The sequence below is a fragment of the Haliotis asinina genome, chromosome 7 (genome assembly GCF_037392515.1).
Source record: "Haliotis asinina isolate JCU_RB_2024 chromosome 7, JCU_Hal_asi_v2, whole genome shotgun sequence".
NCBI lineage: Eukaryota > Metazoa > Mollusca > Gastropoda > Lepetellida > Haliotidae > Haliotis > Haliotis asinina.
The window spans coordinates 54,177,221-54,200,765 of NC_090286.1; the positions used below are offsets into that span (position 1 = coordinate 54,177,221).

At 40.4% G+C, this 23,545-nt stretch overlaps 2 protein-coding genes across 2 annotated transcripts in view; one reads left to right on the forward strand and one right to left on the reverse strand.

The window, feature by feature from the left end:
* Window positions 1-262: 262 nt before the first annotated feature.
* On the reverse strand, window positions 263-14,116 carry LOC137292195 (phosphoglucomutase-1-like). Its single transcript, XM_067823760.1, has 10 exons — window positions 13,699-14,116; window positions 12,167-12,329; window positions 10,580-10,846; window positions 9,251-9,441; window positions 7,459-7,613; window positions 6,881-7,012; window positions 6,366-6,485; window positions 5,477-5,660; window positions 4,497-4,631; window positions 263-3,550 (listed from the first exon to the last, which is right to left on the reverse strand). Exons 1-10 carry the CDS (start codon window positions 13,945-13,947, stop codon window positions 3,461-3,463), a joined length of 1,686 nt encoding a protein of 561 aa, XP_067679861.1. The 5' UTR covers window positions 13,948-14,116; the 3' UTR covers window positions 263-3,460.
* Window positions 14,117-14,309: 193 nt separating this feature from the next.
* The window catches only part of LOC137292196 (neutral amino acid transporter 9-like), a 28,713-nt gene continuing 19,477 nt past the window's right edge, over window positions 14,310-23,545 (forward strand). Inside the window, exons 1-2 of the mRNA XM_067823761.1 lie at window positions 14,310-14,464; window positions 14,775-14,828. Coding sequence (XP_067679862.1) covers window positions 14,373-14,464; window positions 14,775-14,828 — 146 coding nt within the window. The 5' untranslated portion in view covers window positions 14,310-14,372. The remainder of the gene's footprint in view (window positions 14,465-14,774; window positions 14,829-23,545) is intronic.

Genomic DNA, 23,545 nt, shown 5'->3' on the forward strand with positions numbered 1-23,545 from the left:
ATACTTAAGAAAATCATAGTGCAACGATTGTTTAGTAGTGAGTTACTTTGGTTTCATGCCGCTCTCAGCAATATTTCAGCAAAATGCTGTCAGTCTGTTAGTAACCGAGTCTGGCGCAAAAAATTCAGTGATCAATAACATGAGTATCGATCTACGCATTTGCAGTATGATGACATGCCAACCAAATCAGTGAGTCTGACCACCCAGTCCAGTTAGTCACCTCTTAAAAGAAGCATGGGTTGCTGAAGATCAATTCTAACTCAGATCTTAACAGGTTTATTTCTTTATGGAGTTTGGTTTTACATCGCTTTTAGCAAGATTCCAGCAATATCACTCCTGAGGGGCATTGTACCCCTGTGGAGAATGGAACCCAGGTCTTTGGCATGTTGAGCGAACACTTAACCACTAGACTACCCCACCACTCCCATTAACCAAGAATGAAGTAAACCAGTTCTGAGTTTGGTGCAACAAAACTGATGGTAGCACAATAGCAGTAGAGCAAGGCAGTGATATCCAAAACGAAAATAGGACGTGTAAATGGAGACAAGGTTAACACATCTATTAATAACAAGGGGATATTTTATTCCATAACAAGCTTGACCAGTTTGATATACCACAGCACTATAAACAACCCCAGTTGATTCGGGTATTGCAGCCATTTGAACAACATGCACAAAGTCTGATCCAAACAATCAATGAGTTGTACAACTGACACCCTCACAATAGAATGTGTTATTATTTGAGCGGCAATGGTACACTTTTGTCCAGTACAATAAATGACGATATGACAGTGACATGATACAGAACATGATACATGAAACCTCAAGACATGCATCTAGCAGACTGATTATCATCAACTCATATAACAAAAGGAAAAGATTTAGTCCATTTAAAACATTCAGCAAAACAGAGGCAGGTTTGTCTCCTACATGACAGCAGAATTTGCTATTTTCAAACTGTTAGACCATGTTATATCATGTTTACAATGTTTGGTGTTGATATAAGCCTTGATTTCAATGTCATATCATGACTCTGTTCATCACAACATATTATAGGTTATGTGAAATATTTCTCCTTTCTAGTGCTAACATTGTGTGATGAAAGTGTGGAGAAGGTGTGGAGAATGTTCTAACACTAAGAAGAAACACATTACCCAGCAAAGACAATTCATTCACTTCATAACATAACTGAATAAAAAAAATTAATTACAAAAGACAGGGTACAAAATTTTCTCCATATTGCTCACTTGTTTTCCATACAGGCAGAGCACAAAATGTAAACATAAAAAGCATTTTCAAATATCCCAAACACAAAGGACATATAAGCGAACACGTAACACTGGAAATACACCAACAAATCCATACTGAAGTATGTCACAGTAATAAAATTATGGAAAAGGGCAATAACAATAGAACTGTGGAACACTTTTTGTTTGTATCACAACACTTCTAAATTTTCATACGAAACCCGTACAAAAACTTCATTTAAAGGAATAATGTTTCAAGTTCGATGTTCAAAACAATACATGATCACATGCACTAAACCAAACCAGAAATGCCAGTTGAAAACTTGAAAACAGATAATTAATGTAATATATAAAATGATGTATGGCTGTAATGTATATTTCATATCATTGCATCACACTGATGAATATTGAAGTTTATCCTTGAATCGTTTCATCTTTCAAATATTTCTATAAACTGTCCACCATTCTTTGAAATGCTGTCATGTCTGCTCCGCATGAACAAAAATAGTTCATAATCAATCTTTAACCACAGTGTTATGTCTGACTTCAGAATAGAAACAGTCAGTAGTCCTTCTCATAAGTTTCTTAAGAATTGCTATTTCAGGAGCAAAATGTGCTTAGGAAATGTGCCTTTAGCATTGACTTGAGACGTTTTCCACATTCAGAAGTATTTCAGTGTTTACTTGTAGGGGAAAAAGGTGAGAGTGGCTCAGCTTGTAGATATAAACTGTTTGTCAAAGACATTGCAAGCATCATCATCAGGGCAGATCTGGGATTTAAACCCATATCAGTGGCATTGTCAAAGGACCCAACTTTTACATTAGAAAACATGCTAAAACTCAACTTTGTTGAATCCTTGCCTTGTGCAGTAATAAACTGGATAACCAGGGCTATTTCTAGTTAGAATGCACTGGTGCTAGGACAGAGTATTTTCAGACAATTTATTTCAGAGCTTGAATCTGTATCATGAAACAGCAAACTCTCCAGAAGATACTTTCTACATTCTCAATTGGCATATGTAACAAAATACCTTGTCAACATAGCATGACAATAACATTTACAAACTCATGACAAAAATTTGCCGAATAAAGACAATAGATATAACAGTTATACAATTGATGCCTTAAAAAAAGCAAAGTCGGTTAGTGTTTTAACAATGGATAGTGATTCAGGTGGAAAAATCAGACAACTGCCACACTGTAAGATCTTGCTGTCTTATCTTTGATCTCGTCTTTCTCTCAACTGGAACACTATGCTGTTGTGGATGTCTGCACACAGTGTTGTAACAAGCAACAATGTATGTTTGTTGTTCCTGGCCATATTATGCTTAGCAATGAGGAGTTTGAGTGAGCACCTCCTTGAACTGAGGGACCTGAGGAATGAATACTGAGGATTAAGACACACAAAACAAACTGGACACTCTCGACAGGAGTAGAAAACAACAGGAAATCACATTGCAAAGCTTTTGGCAGTGATAACGTGTAATCTTATCAGTGTGACTTCCTTTGTGATGACAGCTGGTGAGGTAAAGTAGGTATAGCAAGGCCCATTTATTGAACATTGTTCTTCAGGTGAAATAATTTTGTGTACTTATCAAAACATGTCAAAGAACATTAAGTTCTTTCATTTGTCATTTTTTCCTGCTATGGCAGACTGAACTAATGTAATATGAAAAGATCTGTACTGATTTGAATAAAGTGGGTGTTGTTAAACATCTCTTGAGGAGTAGCAATCACAGAAATTTGAACAAATCACATCTTGAGGAGCATAAATGATTATAAACTTAAACAAATCATGTATGCTTAAGAAAAAAGGAGCATAAACATTTCATCCATCACATTTTGGAACAAAATTACTGACCAACTGACCATACTTGGCAGTTCACATCTATCAAAACCATTACACCATAATATAGTTCCAGTCTCACAGAAAATGTGTTGCAATTGGCTGAAAGAAAAATAAATATGTGAAAACATAAGTACTAAACGTCGATAAACTAGTAACAGCTGGCTTTGTGATCATGAACAGGTCTTCATTTGTAAGTACACCCTACAAACAGGCCATGGGTTAATTTGATGAGCAAAACAAGTTTGGTAGATGGATTTCTTATTGGAAGCTGTTTTTATCAAATGCTGATATGATTGCAGAACACTGTGGACAGGAAAAATTCTTAAGCCTTAATTATACAGTCTTTGTTGTTTTGACAACAAAGACTCAAGTGATGACTGTTGGCCCTGTCCTTCCTGTGAGTTGTTGCAGCTGAGATACTTGAAGAGCTATATCCATTAATGGCTTGAGGACAACCTGCAACATATGATGCAAAATCTTGGCACTGTACTAATACTGAAATTATAGTCCAGTATCTATTTAATAGTTAGATATGACATAACATGAACAGATGTTTCAGGACAATGAGAGAATGAGTCATACCAAGTACCTAGTTACTGCTACATAAATAATGCTTTTAATAATGTTTCATACAAAGATATAACAAGAGATCATAACCATAAACCACAGTTTCTCAACACTCAGTAATTTCCCAGCTATGTGGTCCGTAAATAATCGAGTCTGTACCAGACAATCCAGTGATCAACAGCATCAGCATCGATCAATGCATTTGTGATACAATAGTGTGTAAACTACGTCAGCAAGCCTGACCACCCGATCCCATAAGTTGCCTCTTACAGCAAGCATGCCTCATTACAACCTTTCATCAGGTGATAAAGAATCAGAAACCAGCATCTGCACTTATTTTTGTAGATCAAACATTTTATGTAGCAGCAAAATCAAACTATGTGTTGATGGTATTTAGAATGAGACGAAGCCAAATGATGAAGTCTGAACTAATACCCGTTTCATAGTGCTAGCCTACTGAAAAAGCATACTGCAGTTCAACATTGACTCCGACACCCTGTACTGGCTTCAAGTTAGCCCTAGTCTCAATCCCTTAATACAATAATACCTTGCAATAGGCAAGGTAACAAAAAGCATCATCTTGAATGTCTTTCGGTACAGTCAAAGTAAACTTAGACCCATTACTCATTACACAAACTGTCTAGCAAACCCTAGTAGAGGGTCATATCACCTAACCTTTTGACCTGACCAATCGGAACACCAAATCGCACACCAAGTTAACATTCGCACATACTGTCTGAAGTTTTACTTTGCAAACATTTGTAGGATTCCTAATTCCTCCCGAACCTCTCTGTGTATATACATGTTCACTGTAAAACTGTGCATCAGTTCATACCTGGGAATCCAGTTTGTGCGTGGCTGGGTCAGATTCGTATCCTTCAATATACAGCCTGATGGTGGCGCCACTACTTCCTGTGCCGCTCAGTCGGAATATGACACGGGAATCATCAGACATGATAAGTCTCACACCCTGCCAAAAACAGAAGACACTGGATTAGAAGAGTTTGAAGCAAGACTGCAGGTGACTGTGTGAGAATGGTAGCTGGCAGAACAAGACAGTGGCCCAATGCAAATCTAGCATCAGCCGTCTAAATATAACATTCATATGACATGCACAATTTCCACTGCAAATGATTCTGAACCAGGAATTCAGTGGCCATTCTGAACATTCATTCTTTAACAAATACTAAATAGAACCCAATTCTGGGTCACAACATAAAGTTATAGAAAGTTTACAGATCATCCATAACATGGTTTAAGTGGCAGGAAATCACTCAAATCTGTTAGTTCCTGAATCAACTTGTCCCTTCTGTGCTATATGATTCTACTTCCTGAATCAGTGAATTCTTATGATCCCTGTATTAGAGCTGACAATATACATTCACCATTACAGTCCTGCACTTAGATGCATCTTAGTTTAATAGACACCTGCATAAGGACACATTTATAGTTAAATACTGTGCTTTCACAAATGCCAGCCTACCTATGAATGACAAACAAGATCAAGTTATTCACATTAATTGAAGTATATATTCACCAGCTTATATGGTGTGCACATGAACAAATAATGAAGTATTTTGAAGAATAGAAAAATATCAGCAATGTAATTTATCAATGGTGTAGTAAGTAGACAATTTAGCATTGTACTGTTAGGAAATGAAGCATGAAAATGAAGAAATGACATGAAAAAGGATACATTTATTCACTCAATCTGAACACTTCATAATCACTGTGAAAGTCAATTTTCAGATGAGATGACCGAAACTTTGACAGCATAGTGAAAAGGCAAGCACGAAGTAATGGGTTCTCTCCTACCTGGCCTTTAGTGACGCTGTTATCGATTGGGTCAGTATAGGAGAAGTTGTCAGCTACAGCTACCGTATATGTCTTGTCCCCTGAGCTATACTTCTTCCCTACAAGTGCTGGGTCAGCTATCAGAGCATTCAGATTCGCCATCATCTGATTGGCTGGGGCAGTCTCCACATTTTCATAGTCATGTCTGAAGGATATTTTCCATAGACAATGAATAAAAGTATTATGACCCTAGATTTTATGGTCATTTACTCAAAATGTATAGATCTACAAACACTGTAAACTGTTTTCCAGCTTACCTCCTGATGTTTGGATAGTGATGGATTAACACGGTAGTGTATGGCCATATTGAACCCACATAACATAACAAACCAATGACTGAAACAAGACATACCATTAAAATAAGTGGGGGTAATGAAAAGTGTTGGTGTGTGGTCCTGTGCATACAGCCAAGGTCACAAGTCATTTGAAGTTAAGCAACACTGGTCGCAGTCCTTGGATGGATGACCGTGTTTGGCAGCTTGACTCAAGCATCTCTAGTCCTGATCCATAATGAAGCACAAGTGACACATGTGGTCTCACCAGACAATGGAGTCTGTTCATGAATTGCCTCTGTTCACCCAGCAGTGAATGGGTACCCAGTGGGATATGTCATGACTGTTAACCTAGTGCTTCACAGGCAGCGTGGGTTATCCAGATAAATGCTGCATCATACTCTTTAGACATGCACAAATTGGCACTTTATAAATTGCCAGTATTAAATATGAATCTCAACACCAAGTGCAAAAACAAAGGTACATGTTCATGACAACATGAATTTTTTAAGAGACTGAATTACTTAGATTACCTATATCTAACGTCATGTACGATATCATGTGCTGTACCTACTGACCTTGTAAAGAAGTTCCTGCCATATTTGTCCCAGTGATCCATGAGCAGTTCTTCCACAGACTTGTTGGTGTGTGCCAACACAGACAACCATGCCAGCACTGCCCACACACCATCTTTCTCCCTGCATTAGACATACACATATTCAAGAGTAAGCAACATCACAGGAGTATACTGGAGATGCTCATCATTTTGATCACCACACCAGGAACACATATATATTTCTCTTGGATTTGAGCTGTTTTTTGGACTTCCCCAAACTGTAGGTTCACACACTGAACACACTTTGAATCAAATGATTCATTTTTCAAAATTTGTAAGCATAATTTCACTCTCAGAAAGCTTGTCATGTTTAACTTTTTCCACTTTTGCCAACAATATACAAAAGAAAACTGTAGCCCCATTACAGGAAGTCAGAAAGGTCAGGGGATATTTTTAGAGATCATGCATCATAGGTCTGTGTCCAGCATCAAGGTTTCACTCATGTTTGTACATCCTATGTCAAGTATGGCTGCTGACCTGATATGATCTGAGCCTGTCCCGAAGCTCTCCTCTCCACATAAAGACAGTCTCCCAGCATCCATCAGGTTACCAAAAAACTTCCAACCAGTTGGAACCTCAAAACACTCCTTCCCAGTAGACTTTGCTACTCTGCAAGAATATATTTGTAACATCCAGGCATCATGTTGATTCTCCAGTGATCACATATCTAAATTTATTCACACCAGTAAATGGAAATAATAAAAAATTGTGGACTAGAGGCTTCACATAACAATCAGTCTTCTGTGTATCCAACCACCACTACACAAGATAGTCAATAACAATAATAAGATACGAAGATAGGCTCCTGCTCATAAATAATGCAGAACATTCTAAATCATCATTTTAAATGAAAGGAATAACCACAAATACTGCAATGAAAGCGATCATATTTGCCTTTGAGCATAACAGTATTGATAATCTTCAATAAAACATTAAGAGTGTTTTCCTTCTGTTCATACTGTGTTGTCTATTCTGCTCTTTGAACTATGCTGCTGTTGATGAAAAATGGTGCTCTATCTACACAGGTGTTTGAATTAAGCTGGGATCTGACGCACCTGTCAACTGCTCCACTTGTGGGCATGCTCCTGGCATAACCTTTGACCCCTGTCTTCTGGAAGTATGGGATGCAGTCAAGGTTATTGGCCAGGATGGCGAGTGAATCACACGGTGTCACAAAGAATGCCTTGTGTCCCAGGATCATGTTCCGGTCCTGCAACAAGAGGAAACACATACCATTTAAGAGATGTTAACCAGGTGCGACCTTAGATGAGAACCTATTTGTACTTGCCAAATTCCCTTTGCAATGTAGTATGTTGAAACATCAGAGGTTTTGGTATACATAAACATATTTCTGTGTTGCAGTACCCATGAAACCATAGCAACACAGCCATGCAGTTAATCCCTGTCTACAGTAGCTGTTATAGCTGAGATGTGTCTATAAATAGCAATGTTTTGGTGTCATAGCTATTCAAAGTTTAGAAGAAAAATGAACAGACAAATTTATAGTAATGTTAGATTTATTGTTGAGTTATTTCTCAAAAACTGACTTGCACATGAAACATGGTTGACTAATAACTAGGTTGAACTTTGTAAAAGTCTGCACCAGTGCATGTAACCAATCACCAAATCGAGTCTTGCATACACAATCAGGATTACAAGTCCCGGTTTATGAACTTCCTACAACCCAGAAGTCAAGACCTTACTGGCTCAAAGAACCATATTTCACTGTGAGAGAAAGACTGGCCTTCCTGAGTCAGATGCAGCCGCTTTACGGAGACATGTATGTTCAACTTACATAAAACACAGATCAGTTTCAACAATGACATCAATGCCTTCCACCACTCGGCCAAACAGCTGTCATGTTAGTGGAAGAGTGATGTTATAATGATAAGCAAAATCATGGACAGTATTGTCCTGCCCTTGGAGATGATTGGAATTGAAGTGGAGTTAACTACACACATAATTGTGTTGTTACTTCTGATTTTCCCTACCTCTGAGTGAGTGAGTGAGTTGAGTTTTACGCCGCACTCAGCAATATTCCAGCTATATGGTGGCGGTCTGTAAATAATCGAGTCTGGACCAGACAATCCAGTGATCAACAACATGAGCATCGATCTGCGCAACTGGGAACCGATGACATGTGTAAACAAAGTCAGCGTGCCTGACCACCTGATCCCGTTAGTCGCCTCTTACGACAAGCTGAGTCCCCTTCTATGGCAAGGCTGAAGGCCTATTCTACCCCAGGACCTTCACGGATCTACCTCTGATGTAGTGTTCAATGTCTCTTTTTAGTCTGTACCATTTAAAACAATGACTGGAAGATATGCTTCTCTCTACTTAGGTCATCATTTACACCATAGAATACAATACAGGCCCACGTCTAGTCCATGACACATCAAGTAACAATAGATTAGCAGGTACATATACAAGTTGACTGTAAAACTGATAGTTCTCTATGAACGTATCTGGCACTGACTGATTTTGTAAATTTAATCTTTATATTTCTCAACTTCAATGGTGTTTATTATCAAAATAGTAATTATAACAATATCAATAATGTCATTTTCTATAGTGCTGAATTCCAAGTGCATGCTTAAAGCGCCTACAAACATACAGTTCATTATTACCCCAGATGACCCAAGCTGCCTGTACGGCTCTAGAAGGTTACAGTGACGTATCCCATTGGGTCCCCATTTTCAGCTTGGTGAACAGAGGCATGTTTGAACAAACTCATTTGCCTAAGGTGAGTCCACATGTAATCAACTTTTAAAATCTGGATAAAGGTTGCTAATTATCAATTTCCATGACAACTCCTCACCAGTGGAGAATGATATCATGACTACTGACCCCATCCCCGTCAAATGCTGCACCAAAACCATGCTGTCCTTTTTGGAGCTCCTTCACAAGGTCAGCAGCATAGGTCAAGTTAGGGTCAGGGTGGTGACCTCCAAAGTCTTCCAGAGGGACACAGTTGATGATGCTGGATTCTGGTGCACCAAGTTCATCCACAAATATTCTCCTCACATAGGGACCAGTAACTGGAATCATTATGGCATCATGGTAATTCAGGATTAGACTTCCTCAAGATTGTACATATTCTCATCCAGGATTTGAACAGTCTCTGAAGGTCAGTGTATTTAAAACTCTCAAAGGCTGATATATTAATTAAATAATGTTTAAGGGCACGATACTTTCAACAACAATTGTTTGGGAATTGGTCTGGATCAGTGTCCCCCTAACTTCACATAATTGTACAGGTATATATCTAGTTCATGCATAGTTGTTACTTTCCTCATAACCAAATTAGTATTTTAGGAGCCAACACAAATTTTAAAATGAACTAGGACAAAAATGAAATAAAACAATCCATATAAAGGTTTGGGACACATGAGTAAAACAATCTTTGTAACATTACACATATTTTAGCAAACACAGCAAATGTTTTTATTTTAAAAGGTAGCAAAAAGCAAATGCCACATTTTGAGCGTCACAACTTAAAAGAAAGATACACTGGGCTATGTACCGTATACAGCCAAATTTTCGCGACTGGTTAATTTTCGCGAACTTCGGGTCAGACTTCATGACGCGAGAATAAAAACATATGATAACATAGATATATCATACACTCTATTCAGGCAAGTCAACAACACAAAAACAATACAGGTGTCATTGCTCAATCACATGTCACCATTGGGTTAATCTGGATTAACACGGCTCAATCACGTTCTATTTTCATTGCTCTAACACCTAATTAAAAAGGATTAATTCTGAAATCAACTACATTAATTTGTTGTTCGATCACTTCGCAAATCTGTTCATTTTATAACAGCTCAATGGTCATGCATCTGTGTGTTGTGTAAAAACATTCAGAGACATCCCTGTAACAAGATCACCTCGCGATAATATGAAGGCGCGAAAAGCTTTAGTGACCATCACTCGTGAAAATTTAAAGGCGCGGAAATTAGACAGTTTGCAGTATTTGAAATTTTTGAAATCAATAGTCCTGACATGAGATAGAGAATTTGTGACAAACTATGGTTGCTCAACAGAGGTTTATAATTGAAAAATAGTCCCAATTTTGCTAACAGCGTTTAATTCCATGTTTGGTGCCAAGAGGAATAAGTGTGAAATCCCCAATAAATATCTGGATGCTTGATATGTGGACCAGTACATTACCTCCATGCATAGCATTGATGAGGATGTTCATAGGTGTTCCTCCTGCTAAGAGCGCCTTGATTGAGTCGAAGTTGAAGATCTCTTTCATATACATGACGTAATCATTGACTGAGTCTAGTATTTCCACTGTGAAGGTGTTGCCCTCCACCTGGAACGTCTGAGTGCCTATTGTAGAGATGTCTGCCTGTAGGTCTGGACATGTCACATACTCCGAAATGGATTTTGTGATTTCAAAGATTCGGTTTGTTATTACCTCAGGAGCTGGACCTGGAACAGTGACATACATCAAGTCAGAAGAGAGAAAGCTCTTGTTTAGATGCCCAAGATGCCTGGGATGACTGGTGTGGGAATAATGGGTGAGAATGAGTCCAAGGGAATCAGTGCAGGTCAAAAGGGACACCTCAGACAATTAGGTTGTCATTCTCATTAGAGCCAGGAGCCTTGGTTGTTTTGCTTGGCACAAGATTGTCTCATCCAGACATAATATATAAATAATTTTCAGGCTGCTGTTTTATAGCTGCATGAAGTGTGACATAAAGAGTGTGAGTATGGTTTTATGGCGCTTTTAACAAGGTTCAAGCAATATTACTGAAGGTGACACCAGAAAAGGACTTCACACACTGCACCCACGTGGGGAATTGAACCTGAGCCTTCAGCATGATGAACAAAAACCCACTAATAATCATGGTTGCCTCTTTTTCACAGGAAGTTCTACACTAATATGACAAGCTGACAGCTAAAGGTGTGGTCCAAAAAGAACTAATGTAAATTGTAATAGCAAAACAAAAGCATTCAAATAGACCTGTGTGGTAGATTGTTTCTATAATGATCTGTAACCATGGTAACTCACAACAGTTAGCCTTACCATGGTATGAGAAACAAATAGAGCCTAATACATCATCATGGCTAGTTCCCTAACTAATTTCATTATTGCTCTATGATGTATCCTGAGACTTTTTCATGAAGCAAAATATGTCAAGCATCAACATAAACTGCCTTATAACAGGAAATCAACAGTTGTGTTTATCTTTCAAAATCACTTCGTAAATATGGCAACACTACAATGCAGTCACAATCATGATAATGAAACAGGATGCTACATAATAGATATCATGTGAACCTCCATGTTTACTTAAGGGATGTGACTTTCACCTGGTGCTGTGATAACAACAAGTCGAAATATCAGCATCTGAATGTCAAGATGTATAAATTACAAACATACCATTTGAATATGAACTCAACACATTTAACATTTTAGTGCACAGGTTATTTTCAGCTGTTCAACTTTACAAGTTATTCAAGTAAACCTCAGCAAAGAGGTTTAAAGTCAATATCTGAAATGCTACTGTGGCATTACAGACTGCTTGATTCTGACAGTTTAAGCTCCTGGTGCCAATTAATAAAAGAAATACTGAAACATAATAACAATGGGGAAATAATCAACACAACTGTGATACAATGACAAGCGTCTGCTATGTCAGTGAGCATGTCAGTAACTAATAATGATCCTGTCTGTCAAAAGTTTAAATGAAAATCTGTACAAGTCAGAAAATAGATGTATATATGCTTTGACCTGATATACTGTACCTCCATTAGATGTGTTGAACTTGATGCCAAAGTCTCCATTAGGGCCCCCTGGGTTGTGACTTGCAGTCAGGATGATTCCACCATTTGTCTGATATTTACGGATGATATGTGAAACTGCTGGTGTAGATAGGAGACCATTCTGACCTATTAACAGCTTAGACACCTGAAGATAAAACATATCATTTGAAGTGTTAATACATTAACTTATCCTGTGTCAACAACACTACTTGATATCTATATTAATAATGTTTTTAAGCAACCAGCTCCAGTCTTGCCAACAAGCAATTGCCCAACTAATTCGGAGACCAGCCTGCAACTAGTGCAAGCATGACAAGTAATCTTTATAAATATAAGTCCAACAGAAAACAAAATGTTAGGACAGTTTTATACAATACAGAAAACAAAAGCTTAGAAAAAGGTTTGGCTTCATCAACCTTTGCACAGATTGTTAGCTATCTCAGTCTCATGACATGGAACATGTTGAAAATATCAATTCCCATGCCAGTTTTTAAGGGATCTTAGTGTGTTATATTACAGGGAAAGTGGTGAATCTTTTGCATTGCTATGAAAGTTTAACATGTATAAGAAAGCTATATCAACAAATTGTATCTTGCATTATCGCGACCATCATGTCAACCAAGTTTCATGTTTGGGACTTTTGGAAAAGCAAAACATTGTGTGATCTCATGAGCAATGATTCCATGTTCTTATGATATGGGACAAACAATCAGCAGTAGTTACATCTGTGGCATTAATTGAATACTGAGGATCTACAGCATCCTGTTTCACAGTTACTCAGCATAATATTTATACACTTGGAGTGAGTGAGTTGGTTTCTACACTGATTTTAACAATAAGCCAGCAATAACATGGCAGGGAAACACCAGATATGGGCTCCACACATTGTACCCATATGGGGAATCGAACCCAGGCTTTTGGTGTGACTAACGAACACTTTCACTATCAACATGATCAAGCTACTACACTGCCCCATATAAAATTGGAGACAATAGACATTCTAATCAGCTAAACGTCTCAGATGTGCTTCACAAGAATCACATCATTTCATTTCCAGCAGTGTACCTGTGTAACTGTGTAACTTCTAGTGACAAGAGAAAGGAAATGTTAACTTTCATATTAAGCCAGTTAACCGAATGAAGGTTTTTAAGCTTTTGTACGCAGCATACCTACAGCATATGCAGCATATGTCGATGTGGAGACATTGTTTACACACCTAATGTTTGAAGTAACATGAAACGGATGTCATCATTACTCAGCTAAATGTAACTTCAGCATGTTTACAGTATATTACACATTCAACTATCACAACTTCAAAGTTTGCATGTTATTTGAATTTTGATTGGAATCTAAAAAGACACAAAACACTAAAACCATTTCGACTTATTTGAACTGACCCTACCAACCAGCTCCAAGTTTTGTTATCAGCTGTTGACCAGCTGTCCAAACGTTTTCTGTCAATATGCCGATCACTGCAGAAAGTAGGTGAAGCGCTTCGTCCAAATATAGCTTACCCCATTTGCGGCACACATTCTGATGATAAGCTCAGTTGCTTCTTTGCCATAGAATCTTCCATCACCGCCGACGACGAGAGAACTTCCCTTCAATTTGTCACCAACACCGGCTGTGAGGGTAGCTTGAATGAAATTTTCAGTGTAGTTGGGCTTATTCTGGTAAACTTTGACAGCTTTCCTGAGTCCACTTGTGCCTGGCTTCTGATCATCATAAGGCTTGGTGCCAACTTTTTGAACTGTTAGCGACATTTTCTGTTACTAAATCTCACAGACCGGCAAGACGATAATATTCTTCAAATGACAGTATGGTTTTACACAAAAAATTAGACGCCGGTACTTGCAATCTAGTCCGCCTGCGTTGCCATTTACTCAATGACAATGACCCCATGACCCTGACCCGTCCCTTACAGCTCAAGGACGTTTTAAGGGCAGGCAAAGAAAATAAAACAACATTTACCCGCCCAGAGAATGAACTGAGAAGAACTGATTCAGAATATGTCGGTACTTTTGCAGAAAATATGATTTGTTGCCGATGTTCTGTATATTTGCTATTTATCCTTCATCCGAAACAAATTCATGGAAGTGCGCGCCTGTTACAAGTGTGACTTCCTGTTATTATTTGGTCAGCTGCTCGAGATGTGTATTGTCTAGTTTCCTGACAGTATTTTCGGATCATGGACGACCCAGGTGGACGCGGAGACTATTCGTCAATAAACTCGGAAAGAATATTAATAGAGGACGCTGAGAATGGGGAATTACGCGGAAGGTTTTGTTTTACTTTCACACGTGACATCGCCATAAATCACAGTTTGGGGATTCCCTACTGTATTTGACACTGACAGGTTAAACATTATGTCGGCAGTATCGCTGGTTTCCGTTTCTAGTTTCCTTCTTATAGAATTCACGAGAAGGGGCCCATGAGAAAAAAGCTATAGTCGTATCACTGTAGCTGTCCTTCACAAATTCACTGCTAAAGTGGTTGTGCGTGTGATTTTTGCATAATCATATATTTTTTTTCAAAATATTTATCAGTTATATCGGTAATTGGATTACGATAGACTGGTTTGTAATTTCAGAAGCAAAATGGGGAAGGGAGCTCGCAAAGACGGAGATGTATCTACAGCAAGAAGGTATTGTATTGATCACATTCTGTATGTCACAGTGATGTATATTGAGTGTCACATTGTGTACTGGATACATGTCATTTAGAACGTAACCATGGTAACGCATATTTCATCTTGAAATTTGAATGTCATGCTATGAGCGGAGCAGTCATCAGTGGTCCTGCAGTTCAATATTTGCTTTTCTTGGTGATGCTTGAAACCTGTGTCTAATAGGTGATATGTGGATCAAATTCTATGCTTGTGTGCTTTGCTTAGATGCCTTGAACACGACATAAGCATGACACTAGTGACATAAAAATGACACATAGCATGACAGTCTTCATCACAATTTCCACAGTGCACCAGATGCCATACACTATATATGAATGGGTAGTCTATCATGCTACTTTGAATATAATTCAGATTTGTATCAAAATAGGCATGGTTTTGATGTGCATTACCTTCACCCAGTGACAGCTGAGTTTGAGAAATAAGTAGATAGGAACAAGATGTTAATCAACCTTTGCTGGACTTTGCATTGTGTCTTTTTAAAAATGTAGTGTTTCAGGCTGATGTGTTCTCTACTTTCAAACTCAGTAACCAGTTCATTGATCAGGCAAGTAGGGAAAATAACAGAAACAAGCAAACAACAGACAATAATTTATTACAAAACAGAATACGTAGAAAAATGCAAACAAAAAACTTAACAACTGATAAATGACACACTATCGCATCAACTGGTTAATTCTAAATCAGTTAAACTTGTACTTTTAAGCCACCCCTAAACCAACCCTGTTCTTATACAAACATTGTCCAAAAGCTATAGATCTTAGTTCGTTTCCTACTCCTACATTTTTCCCTAACCCAACCTAACACTAATAGAAGAAACCTAACAATACATGGCCTAGTCTACAGTTTAATGTTCCACACTTTACACGGAGAGGGAATGACCCTGAAACAGGATCTGAAGGGCGATTTTACCTGATGTTCCTCGGTTGACCGAAGCTAGACAACTGAATACGGAAAGCCAGGTCACTTATATAGTGTTGTATCAGGATGTAGGGCCGTAATTAGCCGTAATTACCACTAACGAGCCGTTGTGAGCGGAGCCATGTTTTATTGCCGTCCCTCAGTCAAGACAACCACAGTTGTCGGCCCTTGGTGACATTGCAGACCGCTAATAATAGATACCACTACATCTCCCTTTGGGATGGAAATGATGCTCACTCATTAACTTAAACGAAAAACCAAACTTGGGAATGAGAAGGTAAATTATATAATTACCATTACCATTAGAGTCCAAAGCAGAGATGATAAAACTTACTATTAACTTTAAACTATAACGTTCATTAACACTTTAAATTCAACACTGGATCAATAGTGTCCATCACTGGTACTGGTCATCAAATCTGACAGGTGGTTTGGATGGCCTTCCAGATCGTGTGTGGTACACACCAGTAGGCGCTGGAGCTGGTGCGCTGGTCTCTGGAGTGCTGGACATCTCAGACTTCACCACCTCCTGTTTAGGAAGGAAGTTCAAATCTTTCCTGTTGCGATGGTACATTCCTGAGTCTGTCTGCACCGTGTAGGAACGAGGTGACAGTTTGTCGACTACAGTCCCTTTCTCACCTCTGTCCTTCATCCATGTCTCATCTCCCCTACACAGTGGTCGGAGGGGTAGTGCTGCATGGCGTCTGTTGAAGTGTAGTCTGCTATCTTCACGGCGGGATGATTCGTGGTCCATGACCTTCTTTTCATCAGGCGGGCTACACATGAGTTTCTGTGGTAGGATGGGCAGCTTCGTCCGGAGACGTCTGGACATGAGTAACTCAGCAGGACTGTATCCACAACTTAAGGGTGTTGATCGATAGCTCAGGAGTGTAGCATACGGATCGTCTGCTGATTTCAAGAGAGTTTTGATCGTTCTCACTGCACGCTCTGCTTCCCCATTTCCAGATGCATGACCTGGGCTGCTTGTGACGTGACAAAATCCATATTCGTTACTGAACTCTGCAAACTCCAATGAAGAATACTGAGGACCATTGTCCGATACAAGTATTTCAGGAACCCCATGTCGGGCAAACATACTTTTCAAATGATTGATCACCACTTTCGATGATGTGCTGTTGAGTTTCGCAATTTCGATGAAACGAGAGTAGTAGTCCACAACTAGCACATAAGGTTGTTTGTTGAGTTCAAACAAGTCTGAAGCAACCTTATTCCATGGGCGTTCTGGCATTTCTGATGGCAGCAGAGGTTCAGGGTGATTGTCAAACTTCTTAACGCATACATGACACTTAGAGACAAATTCACCGATTTGCTTGCTCAGGTTCGGCCACCATACACATTGCTTGGCTCTTTCTCGTGTCTTCGTGATGCCCTGATGTCCTTCATGGAGTGCTTCCAGAATTCCGGGGCGCATCGTTTCCGGTATGAGAATTCTCCCACCACAGAGAATTAGATCATTGCAGACAGTGATATCTGCCTTGTAAGGCCAATAGTGTGACACAATGCCTTTAAGTTGATGTCGTTCCGGCCAGCCCTCCATGCAGTATTGAAGAATCTGTCTACAGATGTCGTCTTCATATTGGTGACGTCGTATGTCATCCAATTTCTTGTCTGAGGCGGGAAAACTGATTGCGTTCACGAAGGCCTCTACCTCCTCCTCCAGGTCAGAACGTGATGAACCTTTCTCTGGAGCACGAGACAGTGTATCTGCAGTGTAGAGTTCACGACCTGGCACGTGGTTGATTGTGTATGCAAACCTCATCAACCTCATCCTAAAGCGTTGAACTCTAGGAGGCAAAGTATCAAGATCCTTCAGACCTAGAAGTGGAACTAGGGGTTTGTGGTCAGTCTCCAGTGTGAACTGAAGACCAATGAGGTAGTCCTGGAATCTCTCGCAAGCCCATGTGAGAGCCAGTGCTTCCTTTTCAATCTGCGTGTATCTAGTTTCTGTGTCAGAGAGAGAACGAGACGCATAGGCAACAGGTTTCCAGTCTCTAGAGTGGCGTTGACACAAGACTGCTCCTAGCCCGTATGATGAGGCATCAGCTGTTACTTTCGTTGGTAGGTTGGGGTTGAATATAGCGAGAACTGCCCTGCTGCTGACAGCTGATTTGATCTTTGAGAATGCCTCTCTTTGCTGCTCACCCCAGTACCAGGAGTTCTTCTTACTGAGGAGGTCCCTGAGTGGCTTGGTCAACTCTGCAAGGTTTGTGATAAACTTGCCCAACTGGTTAACCATTCCAAGGAACCGGCGTAAGTCTGGAACATTTTGAGGTTCTGGGAGGTTCTTTACAGCAGAAACTTTGTCCTCACTTGCTCTGATACCTTTCTCTCCCACTGTCTGTCCTAAGAATTGGACCTCTGACTGTCCGAAGTCACACTTGTCCTTATTCAAAGTAATCCCTGCCTTCTGTAGAGAGGAGAGTGTCTGTCTAACACGCTCATCATGCTCTGTGTCATTAATCCCGTAGATCAAAAAGTCATCCATGATGCCTGTAATTCCTTCATGACCTTCCAATGTCCGTGACACTTGTCTTTGGAAATACTCAGGCGCTGAAGTTATTCCAAATGGCAACCGTTTGTAACAGTATCGTCCAAATGGAGTCATAAAAGTTGTGAGATAAGAGGACTGTTCTGTCAATTTCACCTGGTGAAACCCTGAATTGGCATCAATCTTTGAGAATACTCTGGCATCCTTCAATTGTCCGAGAGTATGATCCACCGTAGGGAGGGTGTGTCTCTCTCTGAGTACTGACTCATTCAATCTTCTCAGATCAACACAGATCCTGACATCTCCATTGGCTTTAGGTACAACCACCATAGGTGCACACCATTCTGTTGGAGCATCAACCTTCGAAATAACTCCCAGTGACTCCAGTTTCTCAAGCTGTTCTTTAACCTTAGGCAGCAGAGGTATGGGTACCCGTCTCGGTGTAGTGACAGCATACGGTTGAGCATCAGTCTTCAACTTGATGTCATATTCACCATCCATTTCACCTAGACCCACAAACAGACCTGGGAACTCTGAAACCATATCCTACTTTGTGACTGCTGAACAGAACTGGAGTAATCCGAGGTCCTCACTGGCATCACAGCTCAGAAGTGAGTGACTACTTTCTGTCAAAACATAAAATGTTTCTTTCACAGTTCTCTCTTTCCATTTCACAGTAGCATGGAAGCACCCGACTACTTTCAGCTGGTTCTGAATTCCTCTCAGAATTCGTTTGGGACTCTGAAGTTGTCTACCTGGGAACACTTTGTCGAAAATGTCCTGAGATATTAAGCTAACATCTGCCCCTGTATCAGCTTTGAGAGTGATAGTTTTGCCATCAACTTGCAAGTTGAAGTAACGACGACTTCTCTGTTTTGGAGTATCACTGCTGATAGAGCCAAGAAATACTGTTTCTTGTGAATCGTCTTGCCCACAGTCATAGTCATCCTCATATCCATCCTCATCTATAGCTCGCACATATCCTTTCTGAGACTGGCATACACTTGCGTAGTGTCCTCGTTTCTTGCAACTGTTGCACGAAACATGTCTAGCTGGACAAAACTTCCTGTCATGTTTTTCCTTACCACAATATGGACAATTTTCCCTTTGAAGTTTTTGATTTTGTGCTTGAGGTTTACTTCTACTCGGCAATTTTGGTTTGGTATGACTTTGTTTTCTAGCAGATGGTGTTTTTCTCTTGACATATCCAACACTTGCAGCTTTATCATCCTGGAGGCTTTTTACTTGACTTTCTGTAGCTTCAGCTGTTCTACATATGTTTAATGCCATTTCAAGAGTGAGATTTTGCTCTCTCAATAGTCTTGATCTAGTTTCTTCACTCTGAATTCCAATTACAATTCTATCCCTAACTAGTGAGTCTCTCAGATCTCCAAATTCACAGCTGGCACTTTTATTTCGAATGTCAGTATAGAAAGAGTCAAACTTTTCTCCACTTTGTTGATTTCTGGTTCCAAATACATACCTTTCAAATGTCACATTCTTTCTAGGATTACAATATTGTTCAAATTTTTCCATCAATACCTCACATTTTCCCCTATCATCTTCGTTTGCAAACTCAAACGTGTTATAAACCTGTCTAGCGTCCTTGCCGATCACATGCAGAAATGTAGAAGCAATAACGTTTGCATCTTTGTTTTCGAGTCCGCTTGCAATTTTGTAAAGTTCAAATTCCTGTTTCCATATCTTGAAATTCTCTGAAATATTGCCAATTAATTCCAGTGGAGGCGGTGGCTTCAAGTTATTCATGATGAACACTGAACATTCGCCGATACGAGTTTATCACTATAGGACCGTGCGTCAGGACGATTTTTCTTCAACGGCGAGAACGTGTGTGCAGAGAGCGCGGCAACTTATAATCTGTGCAAGAGGACGATAGTCAGCACGATTTCACGCTACACACAGTTACAGCTTTGTCAATGAGTGACGACCGATCAAAAAGTTCAAAATTTGAGTTTGATTGAGAGTCCATAAGTTGTCTCACCAGATCCCAGTTCTGACACCATGTTGTATCAGGATGTAGGGCCGTAATTAGCCGTAATTACCACTAACGAGCTTTGTCAATGAGTGACGACCGATCAAAAAGTTCAAAATTTGAGTTTGATTGAGAGTCCATAAGTTGTCTCACCAGATCCCAGTTCTGACACCATGTTGTATCAGGATGTAGGGCCGTAATTAGCCGTAATTACCACTAACGAGCCGTTGTGAGCGGAGCCATGTTTTATTGCCGTCCCTCAGTCAAGACAACCACAGTTGTCGGCCCTTGGTGACATTGCAGACCGCTAATAATAGATACCACTACATATAGCACTCTAGAACGACCTCCGACATGGGTCAAAGTTCACCTACTGATCACGGATGTCTCCGCCAATCAGAGCCTACCCAACATATTTAGCACCAACCACGTGGCCTACCCAATGTATCTAGCGCTACGATGAACAGTCACCCCGGTCGGAAAGTTATCCTGTAACAGAGGCAAGTGAAACAATGTGCCACAAGACCAACCAATACACAGCTACTCTATACGTGGTATGTAGTGATGAAATATACATTTATTCACCCCCATGCCCCGTGCTTAGGATAGAATTTAACCCAATTTTTCCAATTTTTTCACTTGGCTGGTGTAAGTGCGAAGCCTGAAGTGATGCAGGCCTCAAACATTTACCATCTAAGTCAAGTTGAGTGCTACTGATAGGCATATGTAGCAGGGCATGGAGTCATCCAGAACATGACAGCAGTAGGACTATCTTGTCTACTGGCTCACAGGTCATGTAGACAGGGATTCATGTGGATTCAGACGCATTGGGACTGAGCTCAGTCATTTAACTGGTGTTTGTAACTTACTATGGTGTCTGTGATGTGAGTTTTTGTTAAAGAAGAAGTATGTATCCATGATGGAGTCATCCAAAAATGTCATCTTTACTGTGACACTGCCAGCATGTTGACATAAATAGGGTCAACCTATTTTATTTGACTTAATTACAAGTTTCAAGTCAGATCAGTAGCGAAGATCCATGGACACGAGCATGGTAAACAGGCAGACATACCTGTATGTACAACAAATGCAATTCATACAATTTTGTGATCCAGAAATTTATACATTTCTTAATTGTAGAAGTAACTTCTGCCAATAATGCAGTAATGTGAATTCATGGCTTTATAAGTGGGAGTAACTTATTGTGGTTTGATGCAGCTTTTACTTTAGCAATATTCCAGTACTATCACAGGACGAGAACACCAGTAATGGGCTACTATCATGGTGGGTTACACCGGGAATGGGCAGCTATCACAGTGTGGACACCAGGAATGGGATACTATCACAGCAGGGGACACCGGGAATGGGCTACTATCACAGCAGTGGACACCAGGAATGGGCTACTATCGTGGTGGGGGGCACCGGGAATGGGATACTATCACAGTGGGGGACACCAGGAATGGGCTACTATCACAGCAGGGGACACCGGGAATGGGCTACTATCACAGCAGGGGACACCGGGAATGGGCTACTATCACAGCAGGGGACACCAGGAATGGGCTACTATCATGGTGGTGGGCACCGGGAATGGGCTACTATCACAGTGGGGGCACCGGGAATGGGCTACTATCGTGGTGGGGGGCACCGGGAATGGGCTACTATCATTGGGGGGCACCGGGAATGGGCTACTATCACAGTGGGGGATACCAGGAATGGGCTACTATCATGGTGGTGGGCACCGGGAATGGGCTACTATCACAGTGGGGGCACCGGGAATGGGCTACTATCATTGGGGGGGTCACCGGGAATGGGATACTATCACAGTGGGGGGCAACGGGAATGGGCTACTATCACAGTGGGGGGCACCGGGAATGGGCTACTATCACAGTGGGGGACACCGGGAATGGGCTATTATCACAGTGGGGGGGCACCGGGAATGGGCTACTATCACAGTGGGGGCACCGGAAATGGGTTACTATCGTGGTGGGGGGCACCGGGAATGGGCTACTATCACAGTGGGGGGCACCGGGAATGGGCTACTATCACAGTTGGGGAAACCGGGAATGGGCTAATATCACAGTGGTGGACACCGGGAATGGGCTTGATGAGAATGACATCTACAAAGAGTCTTTGACATTTGGTGCAGGGATGACTTTTCACTGATTACACCGATTACTGTCTCTAACAGCTTATATCTACAGCTTTCATCTTGGCAATGTAGTATCAGCACCAACACATCCCATCCTTCAATAAATGGAAGTTTCCTCTGCATCACATGGAGCTCTATTTGAAAACACCTCAAGTGGATGACGACTACAAACATAGTGAGGTCTGGACCCGCACATATATGGTCAATGATAAAAGTCTAGCGCAACTGGATACTACCAACCGGTGAACCTTCTTTGGACTCGCACAATTCCATGCAATCATGGAGGCACTCATCTCCCACTTTCAGAATCCGGAAATGAAACAGGATGATCCTCTCAGCACTTGTTACACAAAAGAAGGATCAACAATTCATGTTGGAGCACCTGGCTTCAACATCTGCTGGATTGAATCTTCTGAGAAGACAAGGCTTATTAATGGCATTGTCTTTTGGTGACAGCTTTATCAAACCACTACTATGGGCGCTTTGGCTGTCAGCCACAGTCTTCGGCAGAAGAATTGTGGTGGTTTCCAAGATAGTTACTCACATCTCACTGGACATCATGGTGGTCAAGTCCATTGACACTGGGACTGTTACGATACACTCATGTATTCAGTGAATCAAACCATGGACCTTCGTGAATACACTTCGTTATTCAAGGTCACCAGAACTGAATATGAATGAATCTTTACAATTTTTTACCTGAGCATGTTTTACTTGAGCCCTTATTAAAGTGAGATATGCAAGAATGGAATATGTACCAGCATTGCAGTAGTGCAAGTCATTTTAGTTTGCAATGGCTGCACATGATACTGTGGACTACAACTATTTGTGTAACTAGATACCAAATCTGAGTGTCATGTCAGATCACTAGTAATTACTATGTCAAATTAAAAGTCAACTTGGGGGGGCCATGTTGTGCATCAGTCACTTACTTACAATATTATATTTGGGAATAATTATTTGTATTCGTTACCCAATATTCGTAATGCATATCATATTCTCCACAAAGTGTATTCATTGCAGCCCTATTTAACATTTTGGCCAACATTATGAGACAAATGTGTCAGTGGTACTTTAACAAATCTGAGTACCCTGGAGTACAG